The sequence below is a fragment of the Temnothorax curvispinosus genome, unplaced genomic scaffold, assembly GCF_003070985.1.
Source record: "Temnothorax curvispinosus isolate PA1 unplaced genomic scaffold, ASM307098v1 QBEX01008546.1, whole genome shotgun sequence".
NCBI classification, from domain to species: Eukaryota; Metazoa; Arthropoda; class Insecta; order Hymenoptera; family Formicidae; genus Temnothorax; species Temnothorax curvispinosus.
The window spans coordinates 4,169-21,682 of record NW_020218326.1 but is presented as its reverse complement, the minus strand read 5'-3'; the positions used below and the strand labels follow the sequence as shown (position 1 = coordinate 21,682).

At 40.7% G+C, this 17,514-nt stretch overlaps 1 protein-coding gene across 1 annotated transcript; it reads left to right on the top strand.

Moving 5' to 3' along the window:
• Positions 1 to 154: 154 nt before the first annotated feature.
• On the top strand, positions 155 to 17,283 carry LOC112457976 (potassium channel subfamily K member 18-like). The gene is made up of 6 exons (XM_025021323.1): positions 155 to 1,141; positions 13,856 to 14,317; positions 14,807 to 15,161; positions 15,387 to 15,784; positions 16,193 to 16,640; positions 17,081 to 17,283. Exons 2-6 carry the CDS (start codon positions 14,051 to 14,053, stop codon positions 17,197 to 17,199), a joined length of 1,587 nt encoding a protein of 528 aa, XP_024877091.1. The 5' UTR covers positions 155 to 1,141; positions 13,856 to 14,050; the 3' UTR covers positions 17,200 to 17,283.
• The last annotated feature ends 231 nt before the right edge of the window (positions 17,284 to 17,514 follow it).

Sequence of the window (17,514 nt, the reverse complement as noted above, 5' to 3'; positions counted from 1 at the left end):
TATATATATATGTATATAGGTGACTACGCGCTTTCGTATGCGGCCCTCCGCCGCGTCGCGTCTCCGTTCCCGTTCCCGTTGTACATTTGCCATGCGCACATGCGCCACAGCCATCCCCGGAGACATCGGAGTCGGAGAGCGATCCTGCGCCCTGCCGTTACTACGGGGGTGCGTCCGTACGTAAAAGCCGGCGTACGCTCCTCGCCAACGACTCGCTCGTCGTCGTCGCTCGGCTCGGCTCGGCTCGGTCTGTACCTGTACCTGTTCGCATTTCGTTCGCGCCGACTTGCCGACTTCGCAATTATTGCTTCGTCTTGTTTCGTCTTTTCGATCGAAGCTCGACCGCGGCAGCGGCCGCGCCGACCGCGCGACCTCGATTCGAATCTCGTCGATTTCGTCGATCTCGTCGCCCGTGCCGTTGCCGTCGTCGCCGTCGTCGCCAAGCTCGTCTCGAATCGCTGAAACGCTCTATCGCTCACCACCGACGCGACGCGACAGTTCGGTGTCGGCATTGTCGGCTTGATATTCACTAACAGCGAGTTTCAAGTTTCAAGTTGCAACGTATCCCAATGTTGAGACATGACAGTTGTTTTAAGCGTGAAAAGTTTTACGAAATATAATAGCTTTACGGAAATGTTTGTTGGATTTTGCCCCAACCACCAGTGTATCTGCTACGAGGAGTGATTTCTAGAGGAAGCTAGAGGAGAAGGATCTGCGGGAACAGACGGCCGCGAACGAGGACACCCTCGTCCTTGTCCATAGAGTGAAGCTCGATAGCTCTATCGAGCTCGCCTACGTCCGGGACGGCAATTCAGTTTACGACGTTTACTACGTTTAGTATAGCGAGAAAGTGCATTCAACCATCGCTGCGACAATCGCTGCGAGACTCGATCGTCGTCAACGAATCTTCTTTAATCGAGAATCGAAAACATAGTGAAGGATTTACAGTATACCTATAGTGAAGGATTTGCATGCGCGCGCGACTTAATTCTCCTACCTGGTCATGGACTTTCGTTGACGAATTACAATTTGACAATGACTCTTTCGCATTAAATTCTACTAGCGTGAATATTAGAATAGCTGTTGCTGACATGATGATTCTTAGAAGATAAAACGAGATGGAACTTGAATTTCGAACAGAGTGAGTAATGTGACACGTTTGATTCACTAAATAGAAATTTTTTATTTCATGTTATCAAGTTATTTTTATTTGGAGAATAACTCGATTTTTTTCTCAATTCTTTAATCTTTATAATCGTTACTTGCATAAGCATAAGGAAAGCATATTAAGTATTTAACAGGTCGTTGAGTTATAATGGAATCAGCGATTAGTATAATTTAAAGATTGATAATATTGTAAAAATAAAGTGGTTTTTATATATATATGGTCTGCAAACAATTCTCTGGTCTTTCTCCAGCTTCTTTAAATTTTCCAACTTGTTCTAAAAATCAGTGTGTAGAGTTTCATAATTGAAAAATTACTCGCGCGCAATTTATTTAATTCGTGATTTATTCAATTCTTACATTTCGATCGTTCAAAATTAATCACCTCGTATGTCCAACGGTCGAGTGTTCATTTTTCATAAGGGACATTTCGGAGCAGCCCCTCGGGGTAAAGACTGTAAAGAGCGAACGTGATTCGAGGTGGTCATCGTGCTCCGATTCAGAAGAATTCTTCCAATGTTGCCTGTCACGGCCCGTGTGATGGGCGATGGCCGTCACGGCGGCAGACCGAGAACCGAGAACCCAGAACGGATGCATGACCATTAAGTGAATCACGAACGATAATAATCAGTGATGCCGCGCGGAGACGAATTTATCACGACAATTTTTCATGTCAAAAAATACTTTTTGAGAATGGTCTTTTTTGAGAAAATAGCGACAAAAAACTGACAAGACGAATAAAATAATATCGAATAGATTCGCAGTCTGCATTTCGCGAAGCGAGGGAAGTATGCTTTCGATCTTGCTCCGTTTTGGAAGCAATCAGAGTAGCGAGTCGCTCTCTTCGGTTGAGTCGACTTACATCGGTATATCGGTATATTGGACGTAAGCCATACAAATCGATTATAATCAGTCGTCATGAATCAGTCGTCATAAGTGATACGGGCCAATCATAGTCAGACGGTATCGAACGTGAGCGACGGTATCCCAGACCATAGAACCCTATCAAACCGTAGAGCTTGTCGACCATAATGTGACATTATTATTAATGATAAGTGATAGACCAATTATAGTTGGAAACTTGTTAATATTGTGTTGTATACGTATGTATACACATACGATGTGTGTATGTATTATAAAAATATAACAGCGGACCAATGGAACGTTGGTTTCTCATTGGAAAGACAAATACGAATCGTTCGGAATAATTGAAAAAATCGGCGCTTCTAGGCGCGATTTTACAAAACTCCGCGTGATCGCGCGAACAACGAGGTGACGAACAAGTTTCTTCCACTTTAGCGGTGCGATATGCTCCGCGAAACCACCGTGGGAATTTGAGGACCACCGCGTCGTGTTACGTCGCGTCGAAAACGCGAAAAGCAAGAAGTTTTTCAACACGCGAAGCGACCGACTAATGCATTGGAAGTTATCGCAATGCATTCGCTTAATATTTTTAGCGTTTTGTCCCGTTCGCGCGACGTGGAAATCTGGAAACACATGTGGCGCGAGTGCGATTGTCAAAGGGAAAAACATCTTCCGCTCTCTCGTTGCGGTTCCCCAAGTGATTTACGATATTACGATATTACGATATTATCGATTTAGATTTGTGAAAAACAAAAAAGATATTGTTATTGTCGTAAACAAAATATGTAGAGTATCATGAGTACACACTCCTCTATTTCAATTGTTATGCACCCCCATTTATTTATACCCGTGATTAATAATTGGCGAGACAATTTTGCTTCTTCGAGCAAAGTTAATCCTTGCTTCCTGATAAGAGCATCCCAGCGAATAAACGTGCGATACGCGACGCTTTCGAGGATCAAAAAAGGAATCTGATTATGCTGACAGATTATACTTATCTCGAACTTGATGCGCGAAAATTGTCCGAGCGAGATTGATGTGGCACTCGGCAAAATTTGCATTCGCTTACACTTCTCCTTATTACGTGTATCGCGAAAGATATTACGTCTCTCATCACGAAAGTAAAGCCGAGATTCAATTACGAGCAAAATCGAATTTAAAAGCGTTTGTCTTTCCGGCCGACAGCCGCTCTCACTCGAAAGCAAAGCGAGCTCTTCTCGTGCAACATTTAACGTCCATCTCGAGGATTACGAGCTTTACACGAAGCTCATTAAATTTTTAACATCTCGCTTAGCAAAACGATAGATACATATCAAACGAATGAGCGCGAATGCGAGCGCAAAATCGCGTTTCGTGGAAAGTTTTCGAGTTTACGAGCAACCTCCACTTCCTCTCCACCAACGATTTGTTTTTGTTCCAAACAGTTTTTTCCTCACAAATTATGCCCTCGTTTTCTCGCCGATTAACAAGGGGATAAACTAGCCTTTGCGTGACTTTTCTTAATTTCGAGGAAATTTTTCTTTCTTCAAAGAGAGTGATCTATGCCGCGAGTAAAAATTTAGTTAAATTTTCTCTCGGATCAGGTAGGACTCGCTTTACAAATTCTTGATGCACAAATTTTCAATTTTAATTCGGTCTTTTTAATATTTCCTTTTAAATTTCTACATTTCTCTCTCTCTCTCTCTCATTCAAAAATACATTCGTGCATTCTTTCCTTTCATGTATCCAAGACGCATGTTTTGTCATAAATGTAATACAGCATGTATGCAGTGTACTATGTTGTACTATGTCCTATACATAATACATCTTTTCCAAAAAAGAAAGACCAAAGAGAACACCTGAAAATTTGATATTGCGCGAAGGGAACCAATCGCTTTAAAAGACCCCTTATGCGGTTTCTCGATATAAAGTTTTGTCGAAGAAAAATGAGGCAGTAACAACAAGAAGGAGAAGTAGCCGAGAGAGGAAATAAAAAGGTCTTACAAAGGGATACCCAAGAGGGATTCTGTATGGCAAAGTGACAACTATACGCGCTTCGACATTATGAATTATCTAGCCTATAGTAACACCTGCGCTTTTACTCAAATTTCACCGACGAGTCGACGCGTAACATTGCACGTGATGGAAATATTTCCTGCAAACTACATTTTTGAAGCACTATTGCGTTGCTTTTGCCTACGAAGCAAAGGAAACATATATAAAAGTTAAATAATTAAGAACCTATATAAAAATATATGTGAGAGAGAGAGAGAGAGAGAGAGAGAGAGAGAGAGAGAGAGAGAGAGCAAGCAAAGCGGATAGGAGTATCCTTTTTACCCTCCCAAAGAATATTTTACCTTTGTTCGCCAATAAGATAAGGCATGAGTGATGTAAGATAAAGGAATAAGGCGGAAGACCAAGTGGGCAAAATCTGAACGCATACAGACGAATAAATGGTGATCAAAAATATGATAAAAATTCGTTTGATGACCAATGGACTCTAATTATGCTCACTTTGACGCATCTGCATATAATGATGTTTGTTTTTATGTATCTGCATATATTAATGTATGTATATATGTATATATCTTTATATAGCACGTAAAACGATAAAAGTAAGATAAAGTTCCGTGGAAAAGTGAAAGTCACTCGTAAGCGCGCGACCGCTTGAAAATAAATCGATGCCAGACTATCCATTCGATCATACGTTCGCCCACGTACTGCAAAATTCACCCCTTTTCTCTCAACGGATACCCTGTTAGTTAAAAGGATGTTGAGGATACAAACAACAGCTCTGTCCGATGGAATATGATACATCGCGCGAACCAGCTATCGTGCGTGGCCGGTATATGCGTTTTAATTAACATCGTCAAACGTGGAGCACTCTCTCTCTCTCTCTCTCTCTCTCTCTCTCCTCGTGTTCGTGGCAAACGTCACGAGCGATGATCCCGTTAATTCTGTAGCGCAGAGTACGCGCGTCGGTTAAATAAACTTTTCGATTGAAAACCGCGTCCCACGCGAATTAATTGCAAAAACGCGTGAGATCGCGCAACTTCTCTGATGCGCTCGCCGCGTCGCGAATACGATTTTTCCGGAAGTCGCGTTTCATTTTCGACGACGAATGATACGCTTTGTTGTCGCTCTCGACGGAAGCCGTTGGGAAAAAAGCTCATTCGCGGATGCATCGCAGAGCACACATTTTCTCACACTATATTCGGAGCACGAATTTTAAAATTTGAGAGGATGAGGATACACCACCGTTATTATTGCTATTTTGGTGATGCACGTGATGTATATAGTTGTCCTAAATTAAAACTTGATTATGTGTATGACGCGACTGTGTATCGCATGTTGATTAAAAATTATAGAAACCTGAAAATGTTTTATTTACATGGAAAATTTATATCACGGTAACTAAACAAAATTTGTCAATTTAGAATTTAGTGTTTCTTCAATGATTCTTACTAAATTGTTTTACAATCCCACTTTATTGAAGCCATCATCCGGTGGCTGTATTGCATTTTTTGCATGAGATAGATTATAGAATAACGGGAAAGAATTTTTTATTGCAAAATCAAGAATACGGGAAACGTAGCGGACAACCGAGAAACCGCAAACCGTCCCTTATTCTTCACCAAGCAAGAGAAAGACTTTAGGGGGGGAAAAAAGATGAATTTACTCAAGCACAGGCCAAGAGTTAGATTTTTGCTGCATCACATCAGGAAAAAGAGGCAGATCGAGAGATAACGAGTGAAAGATGTAATGAGACGACGAAAGTGTAGTATAAAAAAATTTATATTTAATTCGTCCGAAAACATGACGCAAATTTTAATCGATATCTTTTTCTTCCTTATATTTTAAAGAGGGAAGAGGGGGAAATTAAAAACATCTTTTTTTCAAGAGAACACTTCAATTTTATTTATAAAAATTAAAATGTGTTAATATATAGTACACTGAGAGAAATCTAAATAGTTGTGGCAACTATTTTTTTGGCAACTCTGCAGTTTAACTACTTGTAACTAGTTTTCCAAAGTAATAGGAACTAAATAGTACTGAATACTATAAAAGTATAGTCACAGAAACAATATTTGTCAACTATAAGTTGATAGTTAAATATCGCCTCAACTATAATTATTATAGTTATATAGACTCCATAAAACAAGATATGACAATAACATTTTTCAAGTTTAGACAACTCCTTGACTTATTGTTTAGACAAATATTTTTTTGTTGTGTAGCATACTTCCAGAAGCTGGTGCGGGCGGCAGCGCGGACTCGCGCGGCGAGAGAGTTCGGCTCGCGCCCGCTACGCGGTGCATCGCCAGTATACTTTTGCGTGTTCAAAATTCAACATCGATTCCTATAACTAGGGTTGCTCAGCAGGGTTTTTCCAGCGATCCTTCTAAGGTTCGCCGGTCAGGAGTCAGGGTGTGTTCACCCACATATATATTAATCAATTTTGGATTATAAATAGATTGCATCGACGCCGCTAGGCGTCGCATCGCCCGTACATTCTCTCGAGTTCAAAATTCCGCACCGACTTGTATATAAGGAGACCCCCTACAGGACCAAAACAGATATTTTCAGGCGCTAGTCGCCTAGGTATATTAATTATAAATCTTTTAGTTTAACAAATAAGAAATTATTTTTTATTAGACAACTCTAAAAATTATGTTGATATCACTACAATGAATAATTATTCATGTTACTACAACATACTTTTTGCATACACAATATATTTTTCGTTAATGCCACTACTTTCTTGTAGTTTAAATAATTTATTTATTGTTGTTATTACAACTATATTATACATAGTTGAGGCGCTATTTATCCACAAATTTCTAGTCGGTTTAACAAAAAAAATTTTAGTTGCTGGTACAAATTTTTTCTCTGAGTGTATGTATACTTTAGTAGTGTATACTTTATTACACCATACTTATTTTGTTAGAGCAGATTTAGAGCAGATTTAGAGCAGATTTATAGCTGTAAATAATTCCTAAATAGATGCACATTCTCTCCGCGCTCTTATTTTTCGTCTTTTTGTGCTGGGTTGTCTTTTGTTTCCGTGGGAAATATCGCTATCGCTTTAAAGACAAGGAAGATGTTTAGATTGCTCGAGGTAGCTCGAGATGATAGCTATAATCGTGAATCGTGACAATAATATATCAGTTTGTCACATGTTACCATACTCGTTCTAATCGTTGTCGTTCTAATCCGACAGCTGACAGAGTTTCTGACCTCTATATAAAAGATGAGTCTGAGGTAAAATTAGGTATACATACATAATTAGATGCATCGACGATAGACAGTTATGCACGGTGCCAAATGGTTCTTTCTGACTAATTGGTTCGTTTATGGGTTAATATGACCTTCCTAGTAGCTCCTTCATTTCGCGCTCGTGCGAAACGTGGACTTGCAGATGTAATACGCGTAATTAACTCAGTCGACTACATCATCATTGTCTAAACATTCTTATAACGAATATAATACGATAGATTTCTAACGTAATCGTAAACATGGGCAACTATTTACGACATAACATATATATGTCGAGTGTATCGTCACACACACATGTACGACTCGTCTATAAGAATAAATTCTGTGATTAATAATAAGACAAAATCGATTTATCCTTAACAAGAAAAAACTGACGTCATCTTCTTGGCATGTTCCTTATTTTTTAATAAATAACAAATGGATATAGTAAATATCCTCGTTTATATGTATAATTAGGTTTTAAAATAAAATAAAATGCTATCAGAAAAAAATCTACTTGTGTAGGGAACTAATTAAGAACACGCTTTATCATCTATTTCTGTTTCGATAGCTTAGTTTATAAAATGACTTTTATTCCGACACAAGAGACCCGATGGCGCGTACCCCGTTCCGTCAATCAGCTCCGTACATCTGATAAAGCAATCGTCACCGTGTAAAGTCGAAACACGTACAGAAATAGCCAGCTACACGATCGACCTCCTCGGTATATATTCACCGCTCGCACTCGCTCGTTACAGAAACGCGTACATCAGATGCACGGTGCATAATAGGCGCACTTGCGCGACTCGACTCGACACGTCACGCCGCGCCAAAACGGAGAAAAGCGGAAAAGCGAAGACTGAAACGGAATGCGAATTCACTATCCTAGACCACAAGACCACGATAGAAATATCTGTATATAAATGACTGAGAAGCTGAGAGAGAATAAAAGAGGGGAAAGAGGGTGAGTATACATATATATAAATGTATCCGAGGTAGGGAGAGAAGGAGATAAGGGTCAAGACGGAGAGAACGAGTTTCGAGCGAATAGGTACGTGTTAGATTTTTGAGATTTGAAGAGCATCAACGACGAGCTACCTGCTTCGTCTGAAAAGGATGTCTCGTCTTCGCGTGTAAAACGAGAGGCAAATATCAACGCGCGATTGGAACTCGTTACAAATGTGACGAATTGGATAAACGTTCGATTCGACTATAAGAAATAAAATAATTGTTCTAGAGGTGAGACATTTAATCGACATTTAATAATTACAATTTAATGCAGGAATATTAATTTTTAAAATTTTTACTTTATACACGACAAGATGAACTTTAGATAAGAGAAGCATTAAAAGTGCAAGATGTGTGTACTTTGAATTAATTTCTATTTACTCAAAGTATCTGCTCTAAGAAAGAGAGAGAGAGAGAGAAAGGGGGGGGCGAAAGGACGAGAGAACAAGAGATCTTCTGTCTGAGAGAGAATAGAAGATATATATATATATATATATATATATACATATATATAAATAGAACATGTGCGAGAGAAGAGTAAAGAGCGAAGCGTATAGTATGCGTATGACACCATTAACAAACGAATGTGTACGTATGCGTATGCATATGCGGTGGTTCCACGTGTAGCTGTGCGAGAAAGAGATCCGCGACCGTCCCAGTTGAGGCATTGTACCACGGCTACCGGCGATAAGGCATGAAATTAAATTCGACGGAATGTGGGTCGTCGTGCCGTACGACTCCTTTCGCTACCCTCTATGTCACGTCCTGTCTGACAACAAGAGAGTGCCGGAGAGATACATTGGTACCTACCTATCTGCATGCACACATAGGTACATATATGTATATAGGAATGCGTACTATATAGATATCGTAAATGCCGTAACTCCAAATAGTCGCTAAAAGAATATTTTTTAAACTGCCTAAACATGAATCTGTACATTGTCTATACATTGATGCCGTAAGGTGTCCCACGGATCTTGCAAATCGCTTTTCATCTATGAATTTTTTAATTAATTTGGAGTTAATTTGTTTTTTAATTTCTCTCCGATGAACGCATGCGATTACAATGGATCGCAATAGAGTCAGCAACTTATAAATAGCAATTTCCTCGAATCAAAATCGTCAAATAACTATTATATTCTTGCTATTATGACACGTCGCTTTATTGTATTGCGGCGAAAGTACAATTTTCCTTCTTTTTCTCGCGAGCGTAAATTGATAAGATATTTGAATTGCTATTTTAAAATTTTTTTTCTTTTTGAACCATTTAACACGTTTTTCGCGAGACACGTGAATGATTGTGATCGCTGTGAAAACGCCAAAAGTGTATTTAAAAAAAAAAAAAATGGAACACACTGTTTCAGATATCTCGATGCCGTATGATGTACTATCGGACTGAAAACAAATAGCTTTGGAGATACACATGTATTCTATAGACAGTATGTCGGAATCTAAAATAGATTTTCTCTCTTGACGAAAATCAATAATTTTCCAATTGCCAATTGCAGATATACAAACGCAATGTCTTAGTCTTTACTTAACTTTAAGTAAATTTCATTTCAATGAAACTTTTAGTATCAAAAATTAAGAGTGCGATGAGAAACATGACGTTCTCTATCATATTTTCATTGAGAAAATATTGAGGAAAGGTATTGATGGAAGAAAGTAGATTTATAAAGGAAATATCGATTAAGATCAAGGTCGGAAATTTTGGGACATACAATCGAGATGTGCGAATCATCTTTTATAATTTGAACATATAATATGTGCCGTTATCGCCAAGTGCTCGTTACATTAGGCACCGTGCCATACGCATCCATTGGCATTAGTCGACCATATACGCATTCGTTTAATTGAAATATACGCGCAAGTAAATATTACGTAATTGCGCTATCGGCTATTGTAGCCCGGGATAATGCACACGACTGAGCGTGAGAATAGATTCGAATAACTTTTATTCCGTATTCACGTGAAATAATCAAACGTGGCAGGATTAACTTGTGTTTTAATTAAGAATGACGGATAAATTTAAGTTCGTAATTAAAACAGATTTTCCTGCGGCGGATACTAATCCAAAAATGTTCTCTAATGTAGGGCATACGAAATAACTACGAAGGAAATACGATTGGACCATATCTCTGGATTGTCCGATTTTTGTGGGTTAAATCCTCTCGGTAATATTCTCAATCTAATAGTGATCCACTATTATCAATGTCTGAAAGTATTATAAAATACTATTTTCGTTTCACGTTTAATTTAATGAAAGAGCAATGATAGAAATTATCAGTTTTATTTATACTATTTAATATCATTTGATACTATAGATACTAAATACTACTTGGTATATTTGACGGCATGTTATACTTGTATGTAAAATTTTTAATAAAATGTACGTAACACTTTTTCATTTTTATACGTGCTTAAAGATGTAATTACCAACTTGGATCAATTTTAAATATTTCAATTGCGTGTCAAATATATTGCACGTTTAATTTTAAATCAAGACATACCATATTTGGATGCATGCTATTGTGCGCGAGCTTGAAAACAATATAATTGTCAAATAAAAACAACCTTTAATATTTCAGATTGCATGCCACTTGTGCATCAAAATATCGAATGAAGCCTCTTGTATATTATATATTATGCATAAAGCTTCGTGACGTTGACATATAGCCCAAGTCAGTATAGCTTTGGGTGGAATGCATTAGGCCGTCTATATAGCGAGGCAGAGATTCGAGTCTGTCAAAAGTCAAGGTGTGCCCATCACGTGGAGTAGACGGAATAAATGATTTTCCAATACTTATAGGTACGGTTTAAAGGAGAACTATTTCTTTATCTCTATTACAATGGTATTATGTACCACTGATTCCAGAATTATAATCGTATGAAGATGCAAACTATGCACTTACCGTCACATCTTAACAAGCTCACAGAGATCGCAGTTACTGCTAGATATAAGATATACTTCCACTGACAGTTCCCGGGGAGTAATATACGCATCTCAACTCTACAGTCACATTGTCGTGTGGTAATCGATTGGCATGCGAAAGGAATTCCGGGCGTTTAATTGGAATTTGTGTGTGAAGCGTAGTACAGTATATCTCATTATCTGCTATAACCATACTTAGAGAAACGGCAGCGTCGTATAATATGCGGCTTGCCTGCATCGTTCTCTAATGACTATAATATCCGATTCGAAAATACCCGATTAACTACTAAATATGGATAACATAACTACTATTACTACTACACATTATATGAAGTAATCGATTATGATTGCGATAAAAAAATGATGTTACTAATCTTTCTTTTAAAATATTTCTTCTCAGTTGGATTTTAAATGAAAAACTTATGTTGAATTAAACTTTATATGAAATAAATTAAAAAGTATCGAAACCAACTTGAATGTGTACCTAATTACGACTTTATAAATTAATAACTTTAGCGATTAGTATCATTAAGGAAGACTGGAAAGGAAATTCATATCCAATATTAAACAGTTTTATTATCAAAATTAAAAATTAAAATTAATGCTCAAATAGAAGCAAAAGAAATCAATAACACATAAATAAAAAAAAGAAGATGCGATATAATCTTTTCACATTTGGAATAGTTAACTGCTTTTTTTGCTTAATCTCTCTCTCTCTCTCTCTCTCTCTCTCTCTCTCTCTCTCTCTCTCTCTCGTCAATTTACGATTGATTTCTACTAGAAATGGATTAGAAAACGTATTTTAAGAGCAACATTGACAGTAGTTTTCGGAGTAATTCTAATGAGAGAAGATGACTATCGTACACATTGAGCGGATGCCCATCGGCGCGACAACCAGGAAGGAATTCCATCCCATAAGTAGCGGACCACGCTTAATTGGAATTTATGCTCGTAGTGGTACATAAGCCACCCTATAGACAGGCACGTTGTACAGCACGGTAGTTGATAGGAAACGCGGTAGCACCGCGTAACGAGTTAGCACAAGTAAGCGAGAGATGACGAGAGATGAAGGGGGTGGAAGAGAGAGAAAGAGAAGGGAGGGAGGGAGGGAGAGAATGTCGAGAGGGTGCCTTCTCGTGGCCCTGGCGGCTCGCAATCGATAGCCAAGCGGCATGGCAGTTGGAGGCGTAGAGGTCGGTGCGAGGGTCGATGATGAAGAGAGGAACAGAGAAAGAGCGAGAGCGAGAGCGAGAGCAAGAGAGAGAGAGAGAGAGAGAGAGAGATGTACTGAATCTCTCTCTAATCGCTTCCACGGAGACTACCTAGTTAAATAGTTGCATGTCCGTAGCTAGAGAGAAGCGTAAGACCTATTTAAAACAAACTCAGATCTGCTAGGTTCAACCGTGACTTTTCACCACTTTTCGATTAACTCTCAAAAATAAAGAGACCTTTTCTGAGCTTTTCGATAAATACCGACTTTAAAATACAATTTGAATAGATGATATTACAATTAAATTTTCCAGCTGAAATATTCATTAACACAATTGAGTCATTTTTAATATAAATAAACAGCTAGAGGAACAATAATCCAAAAGCATTAATTGAAAGTGGAAAATATGAAAAATGTAAATACCGATTTTTCACTTAATCATCGAACTGGAAGTTTAGTTAAAACGATCGAATAAAAAACGACAACAATGTATCAAGTTATGCGGTTAATGATGTAATTAAGGTGAATCGTTACGGTAGAACCAATGGGAAAGTACGCCGAGCGCGAATGCCTAATTAGGTATCTATCGATCAGTGTTCTGCGCAATCGTTATTTAGATATAACAGTTTAAAATTTTTATAAAAAATTTTATGTTGATCCTAAGATGCTTTTGTGGTTTTATACAGGAAAGGAGCAATATGCATAATTCATAAATGTACAGAATGGAAAATCTATGCCTGAAAATTTTCCGAACTCAATCGATATTTTTATAATAGACTCTTGGATGAATTCTGATCCGCTTTTTTGGAGGAAAAGAAAGTTATTTTTGGAAAGCGTCATAGTTTTTTACGATTCTTTTAAAAAATATGGGACAACAGAACATGATAAAGTTGAGACATTGTGTAGAATGGTACGAGACCGTGTTTAATCTCCGCATTCATCGAGTGATAGTTAAAGTTGTAATCTTGTTGATTCTCCGCCTCTTTCGGAATTTTCCTTGTCATCGAAAATCTGATTTATCTTGCTGATCCAGCCTTGCAACTCGTAGTGAATAATAGAAAATGCTGGCCCGAATGAAAAATAGGACAGAAAACGACGATTTCAACTCAGATTTCTCCCAGAATTTCCCTTTCCGACGAAATTATAGATAGACGAATGCAGATACTTATATATATCGTTAAAAATTAAAATCCATTAAAAATAATTAATCCATTAACAATAATATACATATAAGTAAGTAAAAGAGAAAGAAGAGAATACATACAAAATAAACGATTTTTAAAAAATTCAGATAAATTTACTCATAATAAAAGTCCGTATTAGAAAAGTTAAGAAGTAGTTTAATAGTAAGTTTATTGTAAGTCCCGGTTAAACACATATGTGCTTAATCGAGATCGAGATCGTGATCGTGATCGTGATCGTGATCGTGATCGTGATTACAGGTCAAGCAGCCTCGCACCGGGTGGATGGCGACGACGACGGTCGTAGGACGGCGACGGTAGAACGACGTTAGAACGTTACCGCTTGCGGCTGCAGTTGCGGCGTCATCGGTCGCTGCACCTGCAGCTGCGGCGGTGGCGGTGGCGGCAGCAGCGCAGGTGGCCGCGGCGGCGACGATATAATCAGAGGACGAAACGATGCAGAACACCGGCGACTATTATCAAAGGGCGCCGAGATGTTGTCCCGGTAGAAGTGGCAACAACAACAACAACAATAGCGCGAGCGGCATCGCGGGCGGATCGGTCCGAGGCGCGGAACTGCTCTGCTGTTGTTGCAGTTGCAGCACCGCTACCTCGACCAAGACTCCGGGGCTGCTGGCGAGCCTTGGCGTGTGTGTACTCGTCCTTGGCTACACCCTGCTCGGCGCGTTCGCCTTTATGGCCCTCGAGGGAGGCCTCAAATCGGTGAGCGGTCGGAGAATCGACGACAATTAAATCGCCTCATCCCAGTACGAACTTAGACAACGTTCGACGTCGATACTCGGAATTAGCTGATTCCGACAATTATAAAATAAATAAAGACAAAATTAATGTCAATCGAATGATCGGCATTTATCACATATCATCGCGTCAGCATTGACCCTGACTATCTGACTTGTTTTATTCTAGAAATTTGACTCTTAAACTGAAGATGATAAAAATAAAACAAGACTAAGTTTTCCAATTAAACATACGTTTACACGTTTACGTAGAAATGTAACATTTTCGTATTTAACGATTAACGCTAATCGATATCGAAGCACTTGACGCTAAAAATTGTTTGGAAAAAAAAGATTAACCGAAACGAACCGATCAACTGAACGGCAAATTGCTGTTGACGTGATTGATCGCTTCACGATTTCGATTCGTTAATCACGCAGGGATAATGATGACATCTGTGCTTCTCTTTCATAGGATTCACTAACCGAGGTTGCACCCTCGAAACCTGATGGAGCTTCCTACGTGCCGCCCAACCTGGAGAATGACTCCGCCGCCACGGAATTGAGAGCACGCACGGTGGAGAAACTGTGGAGCATCACCGAGGATCTCAACGTTCTTTACAAGGAGAATTGGACTCGTCTGGCGGCCCGAGAAGTCCTCGAGTTCCAGGAGAATCTAGCTCGCGGCCTCAGGCGCACCTCGTACGAGCAGATGCCACCGTTACCTCCGCGGTCCCGAGACCATCACAGCGCGGATAGACGGCTGCACAGTCGACGATGGACTTTCAGTAGTAGCCTGCTGTATTCTCTGACGTTGATCACGACAATAGGTTCGTCCAAATTCAGATGGTCGCGTTGGAAACGCGAAAAGGTCATCTCTCGACTCGCGCATATTGTTCGGCAAACGTGCCCGTTACGTGCTCGCCTCGGCGCACTCGGCACAGTCGGCACAATTAGCCGAGACATTATTAACTCATAGCCACGAAAGTCTTGTACTTGCTTTTCCCATGTGACATAGATCCCGCGAAATGTAGAAACAACGGTTTCGGTTTCAGGATACGGTAGCGTAGCGCCACGCACAGTCTGGGGCCGACTGATTACTATAGTCTACGCCTTGGCGGGAATCCCGCTGATGTTGGTCTACCTAAGCACAGTGGGCGACGTGCTCGCCCGAAGCTTCCGTCGTCTGTATGGGCGTGTGTGTCGGCAGCCGCGTAACTGTGCGCGAAAGCAACAACCGCCGCCGCCACCACCGCCAGTCGGCGGCATAATGGCCAAGGCATATCGCTACGACAATCACGTGGAGACCAAGGGAAGTGGCAACTACTACTCGGCAAGCAGGGAAAGCTCATGCGACGATCTGGGTATCCGTGGCACTGGCAGTGCGATCCTGCTCGACTGCGGCAGCGAAGGTCTTTTGCACGCCACCACCAGTTCGACAGCCGCGCTCCAGGTAATGCCGTAACGATTGATCGAAAGGATTATATTACCGCCTCTCTCTCTCTTATTGTCAGAAAAATCTTCTCTCAGAAATGTTAAAAAAAAAAATTAATATCTTTCTCGTCACCGCGACATTGTAATATTGTGATATTTATTCAAAATTTCGCACTAGAAAATGTATGCTCCAAAATGATAATTCCGACGAGAAATGGCCATCACTCCATCACTCCCTGTAACTCGCAAAGAAATAATTATTAGAAAAATTATATATGCCATATACAACTATAATTAGAGTTGTTACATCTACTTTAACATGATCTACTTAACATCTACTTTAACAATCAACTCGATCACATACGACACTTATCTTACTTAAGTCACGTATCTTTCATATCGAATCTTTCTCGTCACACGGGCTCAGGATGTGACAACGGGCAACGGCAAGCGGCATTTCCACCCGTGCTCGCTGTCCTTATCATCGACCTCGTCACCGGCGTACATGCTAGAGGCCAACCCTGTCAGGATACCGATCAGCCTGTGCCTGGCGATAATGCTGGTGTATATATGCGGCGGCGCGGTCATGTTCAACCGTCTGGAGGGTTGGAGCTTGTTGGAGGGCGGGTACTTTTGCTTCACCAGCCTTGGCACGATTGGCTTCGGAGACCTGATGCCGGTGGGACGTAACGCGCCCTCGACCACCCTGGAGGAGCTCAGCCTGTGCGCCTGCTCGCTCTACATCCTCGCCGGGATGGGCCTGATCGCCATGTGCTTCAACCTCGTCCAGGAGGAGGTGGTACGCGTGGTCAGGGTCTTCGGTAGAACCTGCGGCATGTCGTCGGGCGTGGTGGTCGGACCTATCGGTGGTACAGGTATCCCTGATGAAGGCATTCGGTGGGGAATCAACGATGAGAGTCTTCCACGAGAAATATAGAGAGAGAGAAAGAGAGAAAGAAAGAGAGAGAACATCGTGAACCGTTGATTATTTTGGCGACCGTCACGCACTTGTCGCGTTCAAAAACTGCAGCGACATATACAACAGTTCTGTAACAATAATTAGTTAACTCAATACCAAACCGATAGATAAATGCATCAGTCAGACGTAATCGCTACGTTGCGAGACAGTTTTATTTTCCGAATGCCCCGTTATTTTACGTAGTAAAAGTTGTCGTATTACCAATGCCAATCGCGACCGAAAAAAAAAACTGAGAATTTCCGAAAAGTACGATCAAAAAACAACAGCGCGGTTGTACGACCGTCGAAACGAGTGGCAGTCACGAGTCACGCGTGGTCCCTCTCTTTTTCTTTACAGCAAGCGCCACTTCCGGTCTCAAGGCCGACCTTGATGATGGAGGCGGCACCAGCGACTCGCGATTGTCTGAACAAGAGGAGGAGGCGATCGCCATGTCGATGGTGCCGGCCGGTTCCTGACAGCATCAGGCCAGGAGCTCCGGCGACGGCAAGCTCCTGGCCCACCCCTCGAACACTGCCATAAAGTTGTCGCCAGGCCATCATTCGCTGCCGCGCAAGAAGACGTTGCCGTTGGACGCCGCCGGAAAGACGGCGAGCAACTCGTCGTCCTTAGGCGTCAGCGTTCAACAACAACAGTTTCAACGCGGCCAGCCGTTGAGAAGGAGCTGTTTGTCACCGACGCAGCATCATCATCATCATCATCATCAGCAGCAGCAGCAGCAGCAACAGCAACAGAAACAGCAACAGCAACAGCAACAACAGCTGCCTCATCAT